The sequence below is a fragment of the Styela clava genome, chromosome 3 (genome assembly GCF_964204865.1).
Source record: "Styela clava chromosome 3, kaStyClav1.hap1.2, whole genome shotgun sequence".
Taxonomy (NCBI): domain Eukaryota; kingdom Metazoa; phylum Chordata; class Ascidiacea; order Stolidobranchia; family Styelidae; genus Styela; species Styela clava.
The window spans coordinates 12,369,217-12,386,137 of NC_135252.1; the positions used below are offsets into that span (position 1 = coordinate 12,369,217).

At 36.1% G+C, this 16,921-nt stretch overlaps 1 protein-coding gene across 2 annotated transcripts in view; it reads right to left on the reverse strand.

Annotated features, from left to right (window-relative positions):
- The window catches only part of LOC120342100 (SH3 and cysteine-rich domain-containing protein 3-like), a 28,351-nt gene extending 13,979 nt beyond the window's left edge, over nt 1–14,372 (reverse strand). Inside the window, exons 1-14 of one of the 2 annotated variants that reach the window (XM_039410783.2) lie at nt 14,095–14,369; nt 13,826–13,874; nt 12,655–12,759; nt 11,806–11,926; nt 10,197–10,331; nt 6,085–6,132; nt 5,381–5,472; nt 3,343–3,400; nt 3,157–3,219; nt 2,947–3,057; nt 2,075–2,109; nt 1,860–1,945; nt 1,159–1,210; nt 707–847 (exon numbers count right to left, since the gene is read on the reverse strand). In XM_039410783.2, coding sequence (XP_039266717.2) covers nt 707–847; nt 1,159–1,210; nt 1,860–1,945; nt 2,075–2,109; nt 2,947–3,057; nt 3,157–3,219; nt 3,343–3,400; nt 5,381–5,472; nt 6,085–6,132; nt 10,197–10,331; nt 11,806–11,926; nt 12,655–12,759; nt 13,826–13,874; nt 14,095–14,102 — 1,104 coding nt within the window. In that variant the 5' untranslated portion in view covers nt 14,103–14,369. Of the gene's footprint in view, nt 1–706; nt 848–1,158; nt 1,211–1,859; nt 1,946–2,074; nt 2,110–2,946; nt 3,058–3,156; nt 3,220–3,342; nt 3,401–5,380; nt 5,473–6,084; nt 6,133–10,196; nt 10,332–11,805; nt 11,927–12,654; nt 12,760–13,825; nt 13,875–14,094 lie in introns of both variants that reach the window. The other variant, XM_039410786.2, reaches the window with a different exon arrangement.
- Between the last annotated feature and the right edge of the window lie 2,549 nt (nt 14,373–16,921).

Sequence of the window (16,921 nt, forward strand, 5' to 3'; positions counted from 1 at the left end):
TTTGATTTATCATTCCTGAGAAACATCGCACCGAAACCCGCCGATATATCTTTACACAGGAGACTATTCAAATAGCGATTGCGACTATATACTATATATTGAGTGAATGTAACTGTGCATCACAAAACCACATTGATTGAACCACAAAGTTAATATACATCGGTTCTCTATCCTCTTACACAAAAAAAGTGGTTTGACACTTTATTTCACTGGCAGCTTAAACTTGTTGTCTTAAAGAAAATTTCGATTGTGCGAGTAGGTCGACATTGCAGGATCTTAACACATACAAAGCACACTAGTACCAGCAAAAAATCTACCGATTTAAAAAACCTTCCTTAAAAATACGGCCTTGATCACGAAAACAGCTCGTTGCTTGATAATTCAGCAATGCACAAAACTGTCGACTATCCAAACTTTGGAATACAGTTCTAATCTTGAAAATTCGCGCGTATTGATATTTGCGGTTCCACAATCCTTCTCCATGTTTTGTGCAATAAGTTCGTGACACCTTTGTACCAAATCTCTCGATACCGGACAGGCATTAAAGTTCAAAGGATCTTGACAGTTCAATGTCACCGAAACTCGCGAACACAATCGCTTTTTGAAAAATGTCTTTCGCAATTTCAATATCGTGGAAGTCGGGTAGGTGATTATTAAAAATAATGCTACAAATTTTTATTTAATATATATATATAATTAGACTAACCTGATTTCTCTTTATTGTAATATCTCTTCCGGATGAATCAGTGGTATAAATTATTTTATTCGCGATATAGGGTACTTCATTTGGTCGTATTCTGCCGACAAATTTTGCAGGAAAATATCCGGTTTTATTTAGGCATTCACCCTGAGTAAACAAATTAACATTGTAAGAGCCTCGGTTTGTACGTGGTACTGGCCTTATTCATTGGTTTGGACTAGAATCACATATTTCACCCTACTGACTACATTTGCTATGAGGTTGTTGTCTTAGCCGGATATATTTTGTCCAACTCGAGTTATATATATATATGTATTACGGCCTATCATAAGTTGCGTTTAAGTGTTTCACAGGTGTTTAAATAGACCATAGTTTGAATATTCTAAAATCAATTTCATTCGAGATCTGAAAATCGTTATCGTGCTTGCTGTAAACAACAGGAAATCGTGTGAACGTACCAACCACCAGGTTTCATCTTTATCTTTAATAACCCGAATTCTATCTCCGACCCTGAAATAAATCGCAAGATTGATAAGTCAACGGTGATAAAGATTTTATGCTGTATTATTGTTACACTGAAATTTTATTTGCCAAAACAGCTTATGATTTTCAGGCGATGCTGCAATCATAACATAAATTAAAACCAATATATCAATAAATTACCTTAATTGGAGGAACGCTAATATAATTGCAACGAAAATAATAGTGTTGTACCAACCCTAATTATAAGAACGATCGACGTTTTATTTTTTAATTCGTCGTGGACTGCACAAATCAACCATAATGTCTGACCGGGTGCTATTCTATAATCGATAAGACCAAAATATGTATAGTCTACTCGGCATGCCCGCAGCATCCATTGTTGATATAAATCCATTAAAAATACTCCAATGAATTGACATTTGCCTGAAGATGGACGGTCATTACGCAATTGGGCATCACACTTAATTTTCTTGTTTCAAAGCCTACTTCTTAAGTCCTTTCAAGAGAGTTAGCATTTCGTATCATACAAATTTCATTCCACCCTAACTTTTAGCCTATAGCTATTCTAGGTCACGCTGCTCGCAACCAGAATTTGGAAGATGTTTTTTCAATATATGTGTATATACTTGCATAAAAATAAACTTTACATTTATGAGTATGAAATTTGAAACTATACCTTAGCTCTAAATCATCCTTTTCTCTTGGTTCATATTTGAAGAGGACGACGTAATTGTATCCATCCGATGTAGACTTTTCTGTTTTCTAGGAAAAAAATTATATATGATATTTTTGTTGTAATCATTTGTTTAGCCTTATTGTAACATTGGATAACCTTTGAACATATTATAACGGTCAGAAAATTGCGCAAACATTATAAAAATGAAGACTTACCCGTTTTGGCGACGGTGAACCTTTTGGACTTAATTCTGAAACAAGTATAAAATACATTATTAACAAAAATAAATGACTAGTGGATTCACGTTATTAGTGTCTGACAGATCCTCTCAATGAGGTTCTTTCCTTCAAGTTATCAGGAATCCTGGCAAGTTGGATGCGTAACTACATTCATACTGACAAGTTCAAAAATATGAACGGCGCTTTTGGAAGTCAGGCGAAATGCTTTCAATTATCCAATGGGTAGTAAACAAAGTCAGCCGTTATGGTATCGTTTGCATCACTTGGGTATTTCTGTGTGATTTTTGTCTGTATCATGTTGAATAAAATTTTTAGATTTTTAAGAGATAGATAAAAGACTACTCATTCAACTGGATATTACTACCAGAAAAAAAATCGAAACAAACACAAAATATTCTCACACAAAAAGTGGCAACCCTGACAAGTTTGATCAGAACACGTGCATGGCAAGGTAGCTGCGATACATTAGAGTCTGTCTAATCCTCCAATTTCCAACATGCGATCTTTTATGAAACAACTGATGGGATTTTTGGTGAGTACGATTTTATAATGTTTTTGACTAATTTGTAGATTACTGGATGATTCGAATATCTTGGGATAACGATAAGTTATAAACTGGTGCAAACAGAGTAGCCTACTGGACTACATTTGACACCACTCTGTATCAAGTTATCGACAATAAATATCGGGAAGTTGTGTACAGTATATGTAACGATACGATGAAGGTCCGCATACGTAGTTTGACAGCATGTTATTGCAGCTAAATTTTCGTGATTACTAGTCAGTAATAGCAGTAATAGTAATATTTACTATATTACGGTTTTTCATTGTATAGTTACAATACTTACTTTTTGTCAGCCTGTTTTCAACAGGCGATTTCACTCTTGTAATCGATTCGGAACTGGTGCTCGGTCTTGGACTCAGAGAATCAGGGGTACATCGACCACTCACATCCGAACCTTAAAAAATATCATTATAAAACATTTTGAGAATAGAAAAGTAGAGCATGTGCAATTGTTTCGACAAATACCACAATTTTCAATTGTTATTGTACTAACCTTCTCCCATTCTGAGTACTTTGCCCTGCTTCAAAATTTGATATACTGAGTCCACGGAGGTATCTGAAAGACGTTAAATTAAAAACTTTACTTATAGACATGCTGATGCAAAATAGTGGCAATACAAAATGTATATTATAACAGCAAGTGAGTTAATGAATGGTTTATTAAACTAAATTCAATTACCGTCTCGGGGAAGTTCCTGGTTGACAGATGAATGTCGATTAAATCCCAAAACACCAAACTGAAATGAAGAATTATACATTTAAAAACTCTATTTTGTAGCATATGTCAAAACTATCAACGTAATATTCATTCAGTATTTCAAGAATCTTCCTGTACTCTGGCACAAAAGTAATTCTGTAACGTTAACCATCTTATGCAGTGTGTTTGTAGCCCTTGAATTGTCATCTTCACTCATAACAGTGACCTTGTATTATTTAATATTACTTAAAACGTAAAAAACACAATTGTTCGTAATCATTTGCATGTCTAGAGTAAACCGGACTACCGTGGTTTAAAAGCTGTGAATTGCGGGAGGGAATCTCAACGTAATTATCTGTGAGATATGATTAGCTGGCCCAATCGACATTGTACCTTTCTCGGTTATTCCATGGACCAGGATGATATCTATACTTGCACATTTTACACAATATTGTGAATATGCAACTGATGTTTAATTATTTAAAATGGTTAATAATCGTATGAAAATGATAGCGAGTTGCGTAATTTGAATGTGCAAAGATAAAGGAGAAAATAAATAACATAATTATAATATTATTTTCGCAATTACGTATTTGACATATATAATACCTTCCTAATTGATTGCGTTTTGGAGCAAATTCAGGATTGACACTATAAACTTACGTTTGTTTGCGCAGTTTAATATTATCTTTAAGTTTATATTGGTGGAACTACAAAATCGCACATTTTCATTGTGTGATCTGAGAGAGAAAGAGACATTCTATGAATATTTTCAACTATACCAATGCCATTGAAATGTGTAAATAACTTGAAAATTGGAGTGAACGCTGTTGGTTTGTAAACATATATTATATTTGCAAGGAGGACTGCCGTTTTCATAGGTTAGGTCTTAATTGCCCGCAAAAAAGGACTTAGCGGTGGTGGTGCAAGTTTACTGTGAACAACTGATAGTCAACGCGCTGTACCAGCCTTGCTCATACTTAGTCAAACGTACTAACCGTGGAACCGTAGAAAAAGTGCTAGTGATCTTGTGGTGAATAACAACCATTTGAACCGACCTTGTCTACCCATTTACTTCGATACTTAGTTTAATATATCGGAATTTTTGTATAGAAAGCTGTCAGAAACCGTGCCAGAAGCGACCGACTCTTTGTCGGATTACGAACTGAACGATGCACGAAATTAAGAACGTTATAGGAAATGAAAAAATACATAGTTTAGAGATGCTGTACTGTATTAAAGTGTGAAAATTGTTCTTTCGCCATTCGAGGTGTGAGATCGAAATTATTAAAACGTGCTAATTGTATAACATTAGCGAATACGATAACGGCTCCGTCTCGTCAAAGAACAGCAACGAACATTCCAGGCCAAGAAAAGAGACAATTGCTGTTCTACAGTCCTCATTTAATGAAGAAAAACTCACCACATTTTTTATCTTTATCCATTTAGATTGAGACATATTTTGTAAAGTACGACGAAAATCACTTATCGCGATAAGATTGGAGGTTTAGCTACCTTTACTATTTTCTAAAATGTTCAATTTGATTTGATATTAATTTTTTACTTCACTTTCTACTTTTACTGTTTAACTGTTCATAACAATTCTGATGCCATAACACCTGAACTTTGTCGTCGTAATCAACGCCACTTAAAACGAATAATGTTGATGCAATATATGTGCGTATTGGAAATGGCCAATAAATTTCATTATTTGGACAAATCCGGATTCTATCATAAAACCATGACTAGAAATAAAATTCCCGGAACGCTTAGTTTTTTCTATTTATAAAGCTGAGTGAGCTATTCTTATGTTCCACTAAAAATCACTGACCTAGTCATACCCGCACCTCATCGACGGACGAGCTGTGTGATAACATCTCCCAATAAAATGTTTGTTGTACGAGACTAAAATGAGTACGCTGTCGACTCTTCACGCATCACTCAACATTATGCGAATAATCACTTTTGATGCATGATTACCGGTAGACAGATAATGCTGCTGATTTAGGTTTTAACCTACCGGCTTCCCTGTACACATCTCCATGTTTGTTGAACAATTTTCGTGAATATTGAGCTTGCAGATTTTGCATCTAAATCCTTGCCTCTGGTAATCTACATAAAAATCAAAAATAAGCCTCGTATAAGGAAAAAAGATTTAGACAACGATTAAAATCAATACATTTGTTAATGAATTTCATTGAGAGAAGTCAATAGCAAGTTATGTACGGTTGGTTGATTGTATGTATATTTCATTAAAACAAACAAGCAGCAGAAGTTAAAATAAACTACGGCTCTTCATGGATGATTAAAATAACACAATAATTCATGCGATAAATTCGATACCAATCCGATTTTATTGAGCTGATTAAGCTTTATTGGTATGATATAAACCAGCGCCAAAGAACGGGAGAATTAGATTGTATTTTCTGATGCCTTTCTTTAGAAAAGCGGCCTAGTTTTCTATCGTAACTGCTAAGAGAAAATGTTTTACACACAAAAGAGCAATCAAATCCATGCAACATGTCATGTTAATTTCCAATGACCATGAGGTACTTCAGTTTGAATTCAACTCACACTGATAAACCCCAAACGTGGTAAAACGTAAGAATCGCAAATCAAAATTACCAGAAATGCAAAGGAAATCATCGTTACAAAATCAGAAGGTCAAACTCATTTTCAACAAAGAATGCCTGAAATCTCAAAGAGCTGTCAAGTTTTATTCACCTACTGTGCCGACGGATGGATCTGGGGGTGATTGGCCTTCTGATGATTCTACAATGGTTAAAACAACACTGGCATTTTCAAATTGTACTATATCACAAAAAAGTCGTTTTCTTGACTGATCGGAAACAATGATTAAAACGTCTAAATCAGAGGTGTGCAACCTCTTTTCTATAGCCGGCCGCAATCCGTTTCTGCAAAGGCCGCCGCCAGTGATGTCGAGCATATGCGTAGCCAGAGGGGCCATGCCAAGACCCCCCCCCCCCCCTTAAATTTCCAAGATTTTCATTCCTAATTAACCAGAACCAGTTTTGTGGCATTTGCGATTCGGTCACAGTCCTGTCTCGTCGCGCTTGCTGTTACTATGCATTGTTAGGTCATAACTACGGCCATTCGTTCTCATGGGAAGTTTTGGCACAGGCTGCTAAGTTCGCTTTCGTTAGTTACTTGGTCTTGGTTTGTTCTCATCGGTTTCATATTCGGAACGCTTGGTATTTGATACCGAATTGCTTCGATGACTAAATCTAAACAAGCAAAATTTGATAGTTTTTTTCAGCTAAATCAAGACTCACTTCCCTCAACTTAGAACATCAATAATCCCTACTCGGACTGAGGATACACCGGTTTCACCTAACACTTGTATTCCTGAAGATCAACCAACATTCAAAAAAGGCAGAACAAACGATTTTAGATTTGTTTTCGAGAAACATAAGCAGCTTACCGATGCTCAGAAATACAGACTTCTAACTTTGGATGATACGGAAAACGTGGCTATTCTGGATACTGTTACTTAAGCAAAGTCGTCGCAAATTTCTCAAAAGATTGCTCGAGGATGATAGGTTTTACAGATGGTTAGCTTACACAAAACTCTCTGATGGGGGTGGTTTGTGTAAGATATGCATCGTGATCGCACGTTTAAAGCATTGAGGTCTCGGGAACACCGCTTTTGTCACAAGACCATGCATTGACTATACAAAACATTTATTGCAAAGGCTGCACCGAGACGCAAATTACCACAAAGAATCAACTACAGCTGCGAAAAATTTTGTTAAAAGCATGGGAACTGGTCAAAATGTGCGTGCGAATTTAGAGGCCCTATATGCTACACAAACAAAAGCAACCAATAGAATAATGGCTTCCATTGTCAAGACTGTTATGTTCTGTGCTTCTGAGAAGTCTTCTGTTATTTACGCTGTATGTTTGATTGGTCAATATTCGGCACCGATGAAACCACTTGCGCGCACACTTCAAGCGCTCGGAGTCAGTGTGCCGCGAATGAAGAGCCTCACATCCTCCCTTCGGAGCGAATGACTCGGACATTGCGTCGAATATTTAAAAAAAGGGTTGTGAAACAGCTGCCTTCAGAGATCTGACAATGTCCAGAGTAGTCGAAGTACAAGTACAAGTTTATCGCGACAACGTCTGTTCTGATTCAGACTCCCAGTATTTCCAACGTTCCGTATAACTTCCATACGTTGACGGCTTGTGCTGCTCTCTTCGGGAACACTTCATTGACAAATTGTCAATGACAATGACTCTTTTCGCATCAACGACGAATGTTTGGAGGAGCTTCTTCTGAGCGCTCGAGATTATCCAAGCGTGCATAAAACAATACAGATCGTTATGACGCTATTAGCAACAACTGTTGAGACTGAGCGTTTTTTTCCTGTTTGAAACGGGTGAAGACATGACTGCGCTCATCAATGACGTCCAATCGCATTTCCGATTTGTGTGTGCTTCCCTGTCATCGTGAAATGGTCAGTGAGGAGAAAATCAATCGGGTTGTGGCGATCACAGTTGGCGGAAAGTGAAGGACGGACTTTTAATCGTGGCGACGTCTTTTACTGATTCAGATTGCGCTATAAATATTTGTTGTTTCTAATAAAAAGTTGTTTGGAAAAATGTAAATTTGTATTCACAAATAACCGGCTTAGTTGTTGAATTATTTTGCTTATTGATCGATTGTGGAGTTTCAAACCTGATATCATTGCTTAAAATTACAATATTTGGACCCACTAAAATTTTGGGCTGGCTACGTCTTTGATGTCGAGATCTTTTATGAGTTAGGTATGTTCATTTGAAGAATTGCTTCTGATCTTATAGTCTTGCATGCGCTTATCACTTATTAAATGCCTTTTGTTCTGAATTTACAAAAATGTTGCAATCCGTAAGCTGTTGCTGCGCATTACGCTTATTAAGAAATCTGAACGATATCACGGGAACTGGAAGTATAATACCATGTACACACAAATAAAGATGCCGACTGCTCGACGTTGAAGTCTCTGGCTTTTCGCGAACAAATTCTTGCAGAGAGTTATGTGTTTGATTCAGCAAGAGCGATTGTCATGATCTAATACAGGGGTGTGCAAAGTGCGGCCCGCAGGCCAAATGCGGCCCGCGTGTACAAATTGTACGGCCCGCGGAGAAGTGCCAATTTTGAATGGTGTGCGGCAAGCTAAATTAGTTTTTAATTCAGTTTGATCTGGTTCCCTTTGCGTTGCAAAGCTTATATTCGAGTCCAATTTATTATCTATGCCTATGACGTTACAACGTCCTCACAGCGAAGCGAACAACGCAATTCACAAGGAAGCTGTCAGTTGCCGAGCAGCAAACAATTGAAAGAAAAATGCGGAGCAGACGCTAATGAATTTGTAAGAACGGACAATTGAAGATCAGGCAACTGGAAAGCAGTTTGAAAAAATGTAATATTAAGAGATACAATACCTAAATGAGTTTTGGTTCCAGCCTATCAGTTGATTTTGTTGAAATCCAATTTAGAATAATATTTGACAGCAAAGTATTTGGGAATGAATCTTGGCGTATTATACCGAAAACATCTCAACTAAGATAACTTTCCTAATTTGAAAAAAAGTCATGGCTTCAAATATGGCACTTTTCGGTTACATTCTTTTTTCTAAAATGGGCGTCATATCAAATTGCTAGCACTTCCATTCAAGCAAATTTGAATAAAAGTAGTCGGGAAAAGAATCCAGCAGCAAATTTCTCACCGAATTCGTTTAAATTGGGTGTGACAATATATTTGGATTGCAGTTTTAAGATATTTATGCGTTTTCTGCAAGGGCCCCTCATGATGACGACATGAGATCAATAACAAAAAGAAACTATTTGTGCCTGCAACTAATGGAAAGCCTATGTTAAATAAAGGTGCGGCCCGCGATTTTACCCAGTTATTGATATTTGGCCCGCCTGCGAAAAAGGTTGCACACTCCTGTTCTAATACACTGACAAATGACAATATTCTCTGGCTCTTGAGCGACATGGAGCAATGCCTACAACCTTTAATGTTTATGATAACGGTAATTTTTTTTTTCATTAGCAAATAAAAGACACAACTATACTGCTTATTTCCGTAACATTTTTTATATATTATTGGAACACTTAAAATATCGAGTTCTTGCATAGTTTTAACATCAGCTTTGACATAATTTATAGCAACCCTCAACTGAATAGTCAAATGTTCATCATTTTAGAGAAGGAGGCACTGGACAAAACGGCGAAAGATTTAACACAGCGACAAGAGCAACAAATACCTTATGCAAAACAAATACCAAATACGTCTTTCACCCAAACTTGATGGGGGAAAATCTGATTGTTGACAGGGGCCACACTAAATGGCTTGACCGGCCGCCCGTTATACACTCCTGACCTAAATTCTTTAATTTCTTTCATCTTTGACGACCGCGGTTTGTACACCCCTGGTCTGAATAAACCTTAAAAGTTGAGTATCCGTAAATGCCCTAGCTCCGTGTGTAAAGTATATTAATCCGGATTGGTCATTGGAAATACTTACAGAATTCGTAAGATTCTGCTAATTAAAATGGGATTTTTAATGTGATTTGACACTTTTTTAAAAACATTAAAACATTTAGTCGTGCTAGAACGACTAAACTATTATGCAGAAATCGCATGATTAGGATGTAGTGGGATGTTAGGATTTTCTGCGAGAAATTCTATATAATCTCCATGTGCTATCCCACCTACTGTAGTCCTATCGCGCCTACTGTAGTCCATTTTTTTTTTGAGTGAGAGAGTTACAAATAAATTTGTTATACAAATTCAAAATCGATAGATAGTATATATAAGCTATTACAAACCAAGTAGTAAGCGCTGGCAAACATCGCAGAAAGTCGCTTTTTTGAACGTTTGTTTGACGAATAAATGTCCGTTGTGTTGGTGCTGTATTTCAGGCCCATCATCCACGGTTTGACGACGACTGAACATTTCCAATGCTGCACAATATCGTAAAAGAAATTGAGTAAATTCTACCCACTTGATTCTTATGATTTCCAAAGTAGGAACCTGAACTAGTGGAATTTTTTTAAATTAATAAAATATAAACCAGCATCGAGGCATCTGAAAATTTCAAAGCGCTCCGGAAGTATTCGTACCAAGATGACGCACAACCTGTCTACCTGTGCACAATACTATGTTCAGGTTGTGCGCCATCCTGGTACGAATACCTCGGGAGCACCAATTTCAATGTATTTGTGTGTATTTAATATTTCCCAAATATGGCAATATTATTTCATGTTTATTCGGTTTAAACATATCCAAGTTCATTCCAAATATTTTAATGAGACGGGTCCTCTGTAGATCAGAAGTTTTAACCATAGGGATATAGTGAAGAACTTTTAAATTCGGATGCACTTATTTCTCACTGTCTATCCCAGGGGTCTCTAACACGCGGCCCGCCAGGCAATTTTTTGCGGCCCATGTCATGGGTGGGATTTTTCCACAAAAATCTAAAATAGTACGATGTCAACTATTAGTAGGTTTTATTGTGTCATTTATCATCAAGAGTCCATTCGACAAACTGTAAAAAGTGAAGCAAAATTCCCCCCTGTTGTCCACGTTCATGTTTTATTATATTGTTATATTGCAATTATAAATGCGATAATTTCATTTCGCATGTTCATTGTGACGAAATAAACGAGTTTCGGTCAGTCCATTGGGCTTGAAGAAAGATTTGCAAAGCTAATTGCACATTCACTTTGCATACCTCCGATTTTTGGCAGTTCTTATATTTGCGAGCAGTTTTTTTTGACTATAAAAATTAGCAAGCCAGCCCTCCGCACACGACTAACGGACGAGCATTTGCACGTTGTCTTAAGGCTAGCACACCAACGCAAAATAAGGCCAAACATCGAGACCAAATATCCAGCACAAGTGAATGAATATGTTTCATGTCTCGTTTGCTGTAAGATTCAAGTGTAATTTCAACACAATACATTCAGATACCCATTTTTGTACCTAATTTCTTGGTTTGCGGCCCGCGTGGTCAATAAATTTTAAAAAGTGGCCCGCAACATGTTTTGAGTTGGAGACCCCTGGCTATCCATTGTATATATAGAAAATCGCTCGATATATTCAAGGAGGAATTATATAAATATATGAATATATATGTATTTGTCTCTGGATAACATGGGCCAAATATAAAAACTAAGAAACCTAAAAAGAGTCGTTACAGAAGGATCGCAATTGACATATTAAGAATTCAATGGATGTTTGCAACATGTGAAACCTAGATAGGAGATTTGTTAGGCTTTTGAATTAGATTTGTTGATAAACAATCTTTATTAAGTCGACATTATGTTTATTTAAACTTCATTCTATATCTAAATGCAGCGTAGTCAAATTCTGGATTTGGGTGGAGACTCATCATATATATTCCTGAAGCGCAACAAAAGTCATCATTATTATTACCTTTTAGTGATCTTGAAGATGTTGGATTTGATCCGTACAGAGAGAACGCGCGTCGTATTTCCCCACCAATGACTTTAGGTGCGGCTAGTGCGGTCAAAGTTGTAATCGATTCCCGCTGAACCTGTGATCAGAACATCTGTGAGATCTCAAAGAAGTATTTTGCTATACCATTTCCACGGTTCTGAATAATTTGCTTCTCGTGGGTGATTGATGGTGAATGCTATACATCAGTGTTCCCCCAACCTTTTTTTCAAGTGACCGATATTTAAAAAAAAAATTTTTTTTGTTAAATCTCGCGATCCAAAGATATGCTCAAATACTAGACGACGACATCTATATAGTGCCTTTGTGGTCGCAAAATTAACTTACTGAAATAAAACAACCATTTTAAAATAAAATTCATTTTCTCAGAAATTACCTCAATGCGAGAAAACTGAGCTTATTTGCCATGAGCTAGTTTTTGAAATCGTGGCGTAGCTTTAAGAAAAACAGCAGCTGCCAAGTTTTTGCGCTGTGATACTTCCACATATATATACAATTACTTTTGAGCAACGCTTAAATTCAAATATAAAATGAGCAATGAAATTCACTGGGCGGTGGGTGTTTTAGACAAATATAAATTAATAATTTGGGCCGGTGCTGAAAGTCTACAAGTTTGGTTTGAATAGGAAGAACATGCAATAGTTGCTTTGTATTTATGTGTTCATTCAAAATCAGCGGAAGCACCTTCGTTAATTTTAATATATATCACGAAACTAAGCGCATCTTTTCCGAAGAAAATGAAACCACTGCCACTGCCTTCATTTTCAGTTTGATTCGTGCTCTAGGAAAGAAAGCTCTTTGACTTACGTGGTTTCTCAAAAAAAGAGATGGAGTGTTTTCGTTGACAAATGATGCTGAAGAAATAATGTCATTCCTTCGATCAGGAAATGAGGAAAAACTTTTTGCAAACCTCTAAATTTAGGGTAGAAAATAATTAGTTTAGATAATTGAATTATACATAAAAGACAAAAAAGAACTTTTTTTGCGTCGGAACACCTACGCTTTCATTTCGTTTCGCGGAACGCCAAGAAATTAGAAGGTAAAATTAATGAGTATAAACTTGACAGGTAAAAAATTAGGCCGATGGTTAACGATATTGACCGATTAATGAAAACACCATGCTTTCCAGACTGACACAGGGTCTGTCTGCCTATTTGTCGTTAGTTGGGAGACAAATTTACGACCCAGAGTCGCCAAAGTACGGCCGAGATCGTCAGGGTGACCGATTTAGTCGCAATTTCTATCCGTGTTCCGCGAAACACTCCGAAGAAGATTGTGGAACAGCACTGTTCCGCTGAGCACACTTTGAGAAACGCCGCCCTACATGATAGATGTTACCCCGATCATCGAATTGTTATTTTTTTCTGTAATGATGACCAATTTGCAATATCTAGTTTGTAAGCATCGGATCGCAAAATAAGCATAAAATTTTTGCGGCGTATTAGAAGAATTTTTCGCAGTTGAGGGTTGGAGAATTGTCAAAACAGAATTTGTATCGTTTTGACCTTACGAAATTATAATGTTAAACATATTGTAATGCTGTATTACAGTGCTTACCTTTGACTGTTTTAGCGCGACGATTAACTAGGTACCATTTGTATTTATTCGGGCTTAAATCTCATGAGAATAATTCTGTGACTGTTTATTCCAATTCGAAAGTCAAAATTTTTACGTTTGTAACTAATTAAGTAACGGTTTATAAAAAGATGTATAAAATATAATTATATAGTCACACTGGTATAGTAAATAAGTATTCGGGAAGCATGCTAGTGTGTTGATCTAACAATGTTATCAAAATGTGCGCTCGAAAGATTTTTATTGGAGCGATCATATATGGTTTCCACATTTTTCACTAGTAAATAACGACGGTAATGTTATAAATGTTATACCGATAGGAACAGACCGAGTTAATAAAATACATTGTGATTAATTCATAAATTATTACAGAAGGCTTATCACACAATACTTAGTATCCTACCTGACGTCGGGCTTTTGCTTGATCACGTTTTGGTGATAATTCTTCGTCCCTACAAAAAAAGTTTGTAATGAGAGGTTTACTAGACTAGACTAACTGCAGAAATCCGTGTGTTCAGATGCTCATTTAATTTCGACAAAAATTTATTGGTACAATTTTACAGAAACGTAATGCATGATTTAAATAAGACTTGGAACTAATGTTATTTATATCGGAACTGAATAACATCAAGTAGAGACGAGGTTATGATTTTAACTAGTTACAGAACTTACGTAAGCATCTTCTTTTTTAGTTTACGTTATCGCGTGCTTTTGTTTATGTCTGTATAACCTAACTAAGAAACAAATTTTCTTAAAGTAAAGTAAGCTATTTCAACTCGCTCCTGGCTAACGTGCACAAAAGTGTACAGTGTTCATTTTCTGCGACCACACCATCATTGAAAGATATTCAGAAAACCCGAATAACGTTCTCAGATCGAACGTCAGATCAAAGAATGTTTTACAGCACCTATCTTGTGTCTGTTCACCACCCCCTTTCTTTTTCTACATCATATCTCGCACAATATCACTGGCGGTCATTCGTCTGCATTGTAATTTACTGTTCTACTAAACACTACTAAGCCGGAGAACATAGCCCTATCGTGTTAAATCGATCGAAACTTCGTACAATGTTATTGTTGTTCACTTAACAAGAGTTTTATTAAATCTACGCTAAGTCATTCGTCACATCGATTTTAACATCTTTCCAGCTATCTGATGCATGTAATACGAATACGATATCGTGGCATACTGTACGAATAGCGATAAATAATCAATATAAAATATGGTATCATCATGTACTTCTATTAAACCTTTAAGAGGATAATGTATCGACTAATATATACCCACTGCCCTCGTTATTTTAGAGCTTGTCATTTTCTTCTTTTGTGCATATGTCGGAATGTTCAAAGAAATTGCACTATTTTTAATGACACGTGTGTTTCGTTATACTACCACGATTGATTGGGTAGTGGCTTTGTATTCCTTACTTCAAAAATTGAGTTCAAAATGTCACTTATAATAATCTTAGACAATTTCATAATGAGAAAAATTCGAGTTTCAAGGGCAGTTGTCCCATCATTCGTTCTGTCACTACTTTCTACATTCTTATCTATTTCAAATGTAGATTCAAACCTCGTTTTTACGCATATTCGGATTTTACTTTGTGTCTTTTCGCAATTATAAAAAAATACATAGATCAATTTTATGAATATTATAATATTTTATATACATTTTCCAAAATATTTAGCGCGTGAAAAATAGATCGACAGGAATCCAACATGCAATAGCAAAAGTATGATTGAAAATTGAATTTCATGACGCAATTTAGCCCATCAGCTCCATAAGAAGGGATTTAACACTTAATATATGTTTCAAGCAATTCGTGCATTTTAAATTGATTATTACAAGTATTTTATAAAGAGAGAAACCGAATTACTCTAAACCGTAAGTTGTGATTTATCAAATTTGTTGAATTTTTTTTTTAATTAATTCATGCTTTTGTCAGTTAGCTTATCACGCACAGAATGTAATAAATCTAAATTTGTAACAATTATCATCTTGTAGTTTTGTTGAATCATATTGGTTGGCCGTGTTCTTTATTAGATGATATACCATTGCTGCCAATAGCACAAATGAGGAATAATTTTGATCAAGGGCGCAACCTTTGTTTTAACGACATTGCGTCATAATCAATCATAGAAAATTGTACAACGCATTTATTATATTCGTGTGTTACGCATATCCACTCACCGAGCGATGGACGGGTTGATTTGTCTTTTCATTCTTTTATAAAGGTTTTGGTTGGCAACGTGTACACTTGCGCCCACAAGTGGAACTACCCAACGTACATAACTCTGCCCGAGTACCAGTGTCTTTGTTTGGTAACCTGTAACCTTGGTTCTAGGCCGATGATTCACTTTGTTTGCCGTGCTATTGAAAACGAATGGTACCCATGGATCGTTTTGATGCATTGTTGTTCTTGGTGGATTGTTTCAGAAAAAGTCGCTAAAACTATTTTCTTCAAATTCGATGAGGCCAGATATTTCACACAAATTTTGCTAGTTTTTATAGTTCTCAAGCACATTGTGGTGGCAATTTTGTTCATTAGACCCTCATGTCATATATTGGAACATTGCTCACTAGTTTTTATAATATACATGCATACAATTTATGAACAAAACCAAAAAATTGACTTAATGTCACTGTTCTACACTGCCACCAAGTGGGTATTTAGCATGGTGTGCCGAAACAGTGACTCTATTCATAAACAGTCGCTACAAAATCGTGAATGAAGATATTTATTGAAACCTCCGACCAGGGTCATGGATGCGCCATCGAAATATTCCGAAGCCTTGGGTATTTCACAGTGTATGCCTACCATATACTGTATATACGTTGCACCCAAATCTAATTTCTTCTCATCTCACCCGACTTTGGTCAAACATAGCTCGTATTTATTAATGTGTTTATTCAGAAGGAATGAATTAAGGTGAATGAAAGTATATAATAAAAGTTGTACTAGTATTTTACTTGGCACTGTAAATAGTTGTGAAATACCTATGATTATAATGATAAAATATCAGTAAACCTGGCCAATTTCAGTTCGAATACTTATATATATATATATATATATTTACAATGTAGTAAAATTAGTGTGCGACTCGAATGTTAGTATGCTTATTATCCATAGTAATAAATAGCGAATGCTGTGATGTATCTATACACATTCAAATACCCAATATCTGACTGTTTGTCAACTTTTTACTCATGTCCTTCGTGCACTAATTATGCCTCGATCGAAGTTGGCTTTAGGCTCAATGTTAGTGTATAATATTATTACTCATTCAGTAACTCCCCAATGATAACGTTCTCAGAAATTTATATGGAAATGGCCTGGCGATGAATAAAGTAGAAGTCATGTACTTTCATGCAACATAATAAACTAGTAAGATATACGCTAGAACATACCCTCTGTTTTCATTGACCAGTATCCGTGCTGCTGTTTCGGCTATTCCATAGACACGTAACAAGATTTTAAGTTAGGGTTCTACGTTTGAAC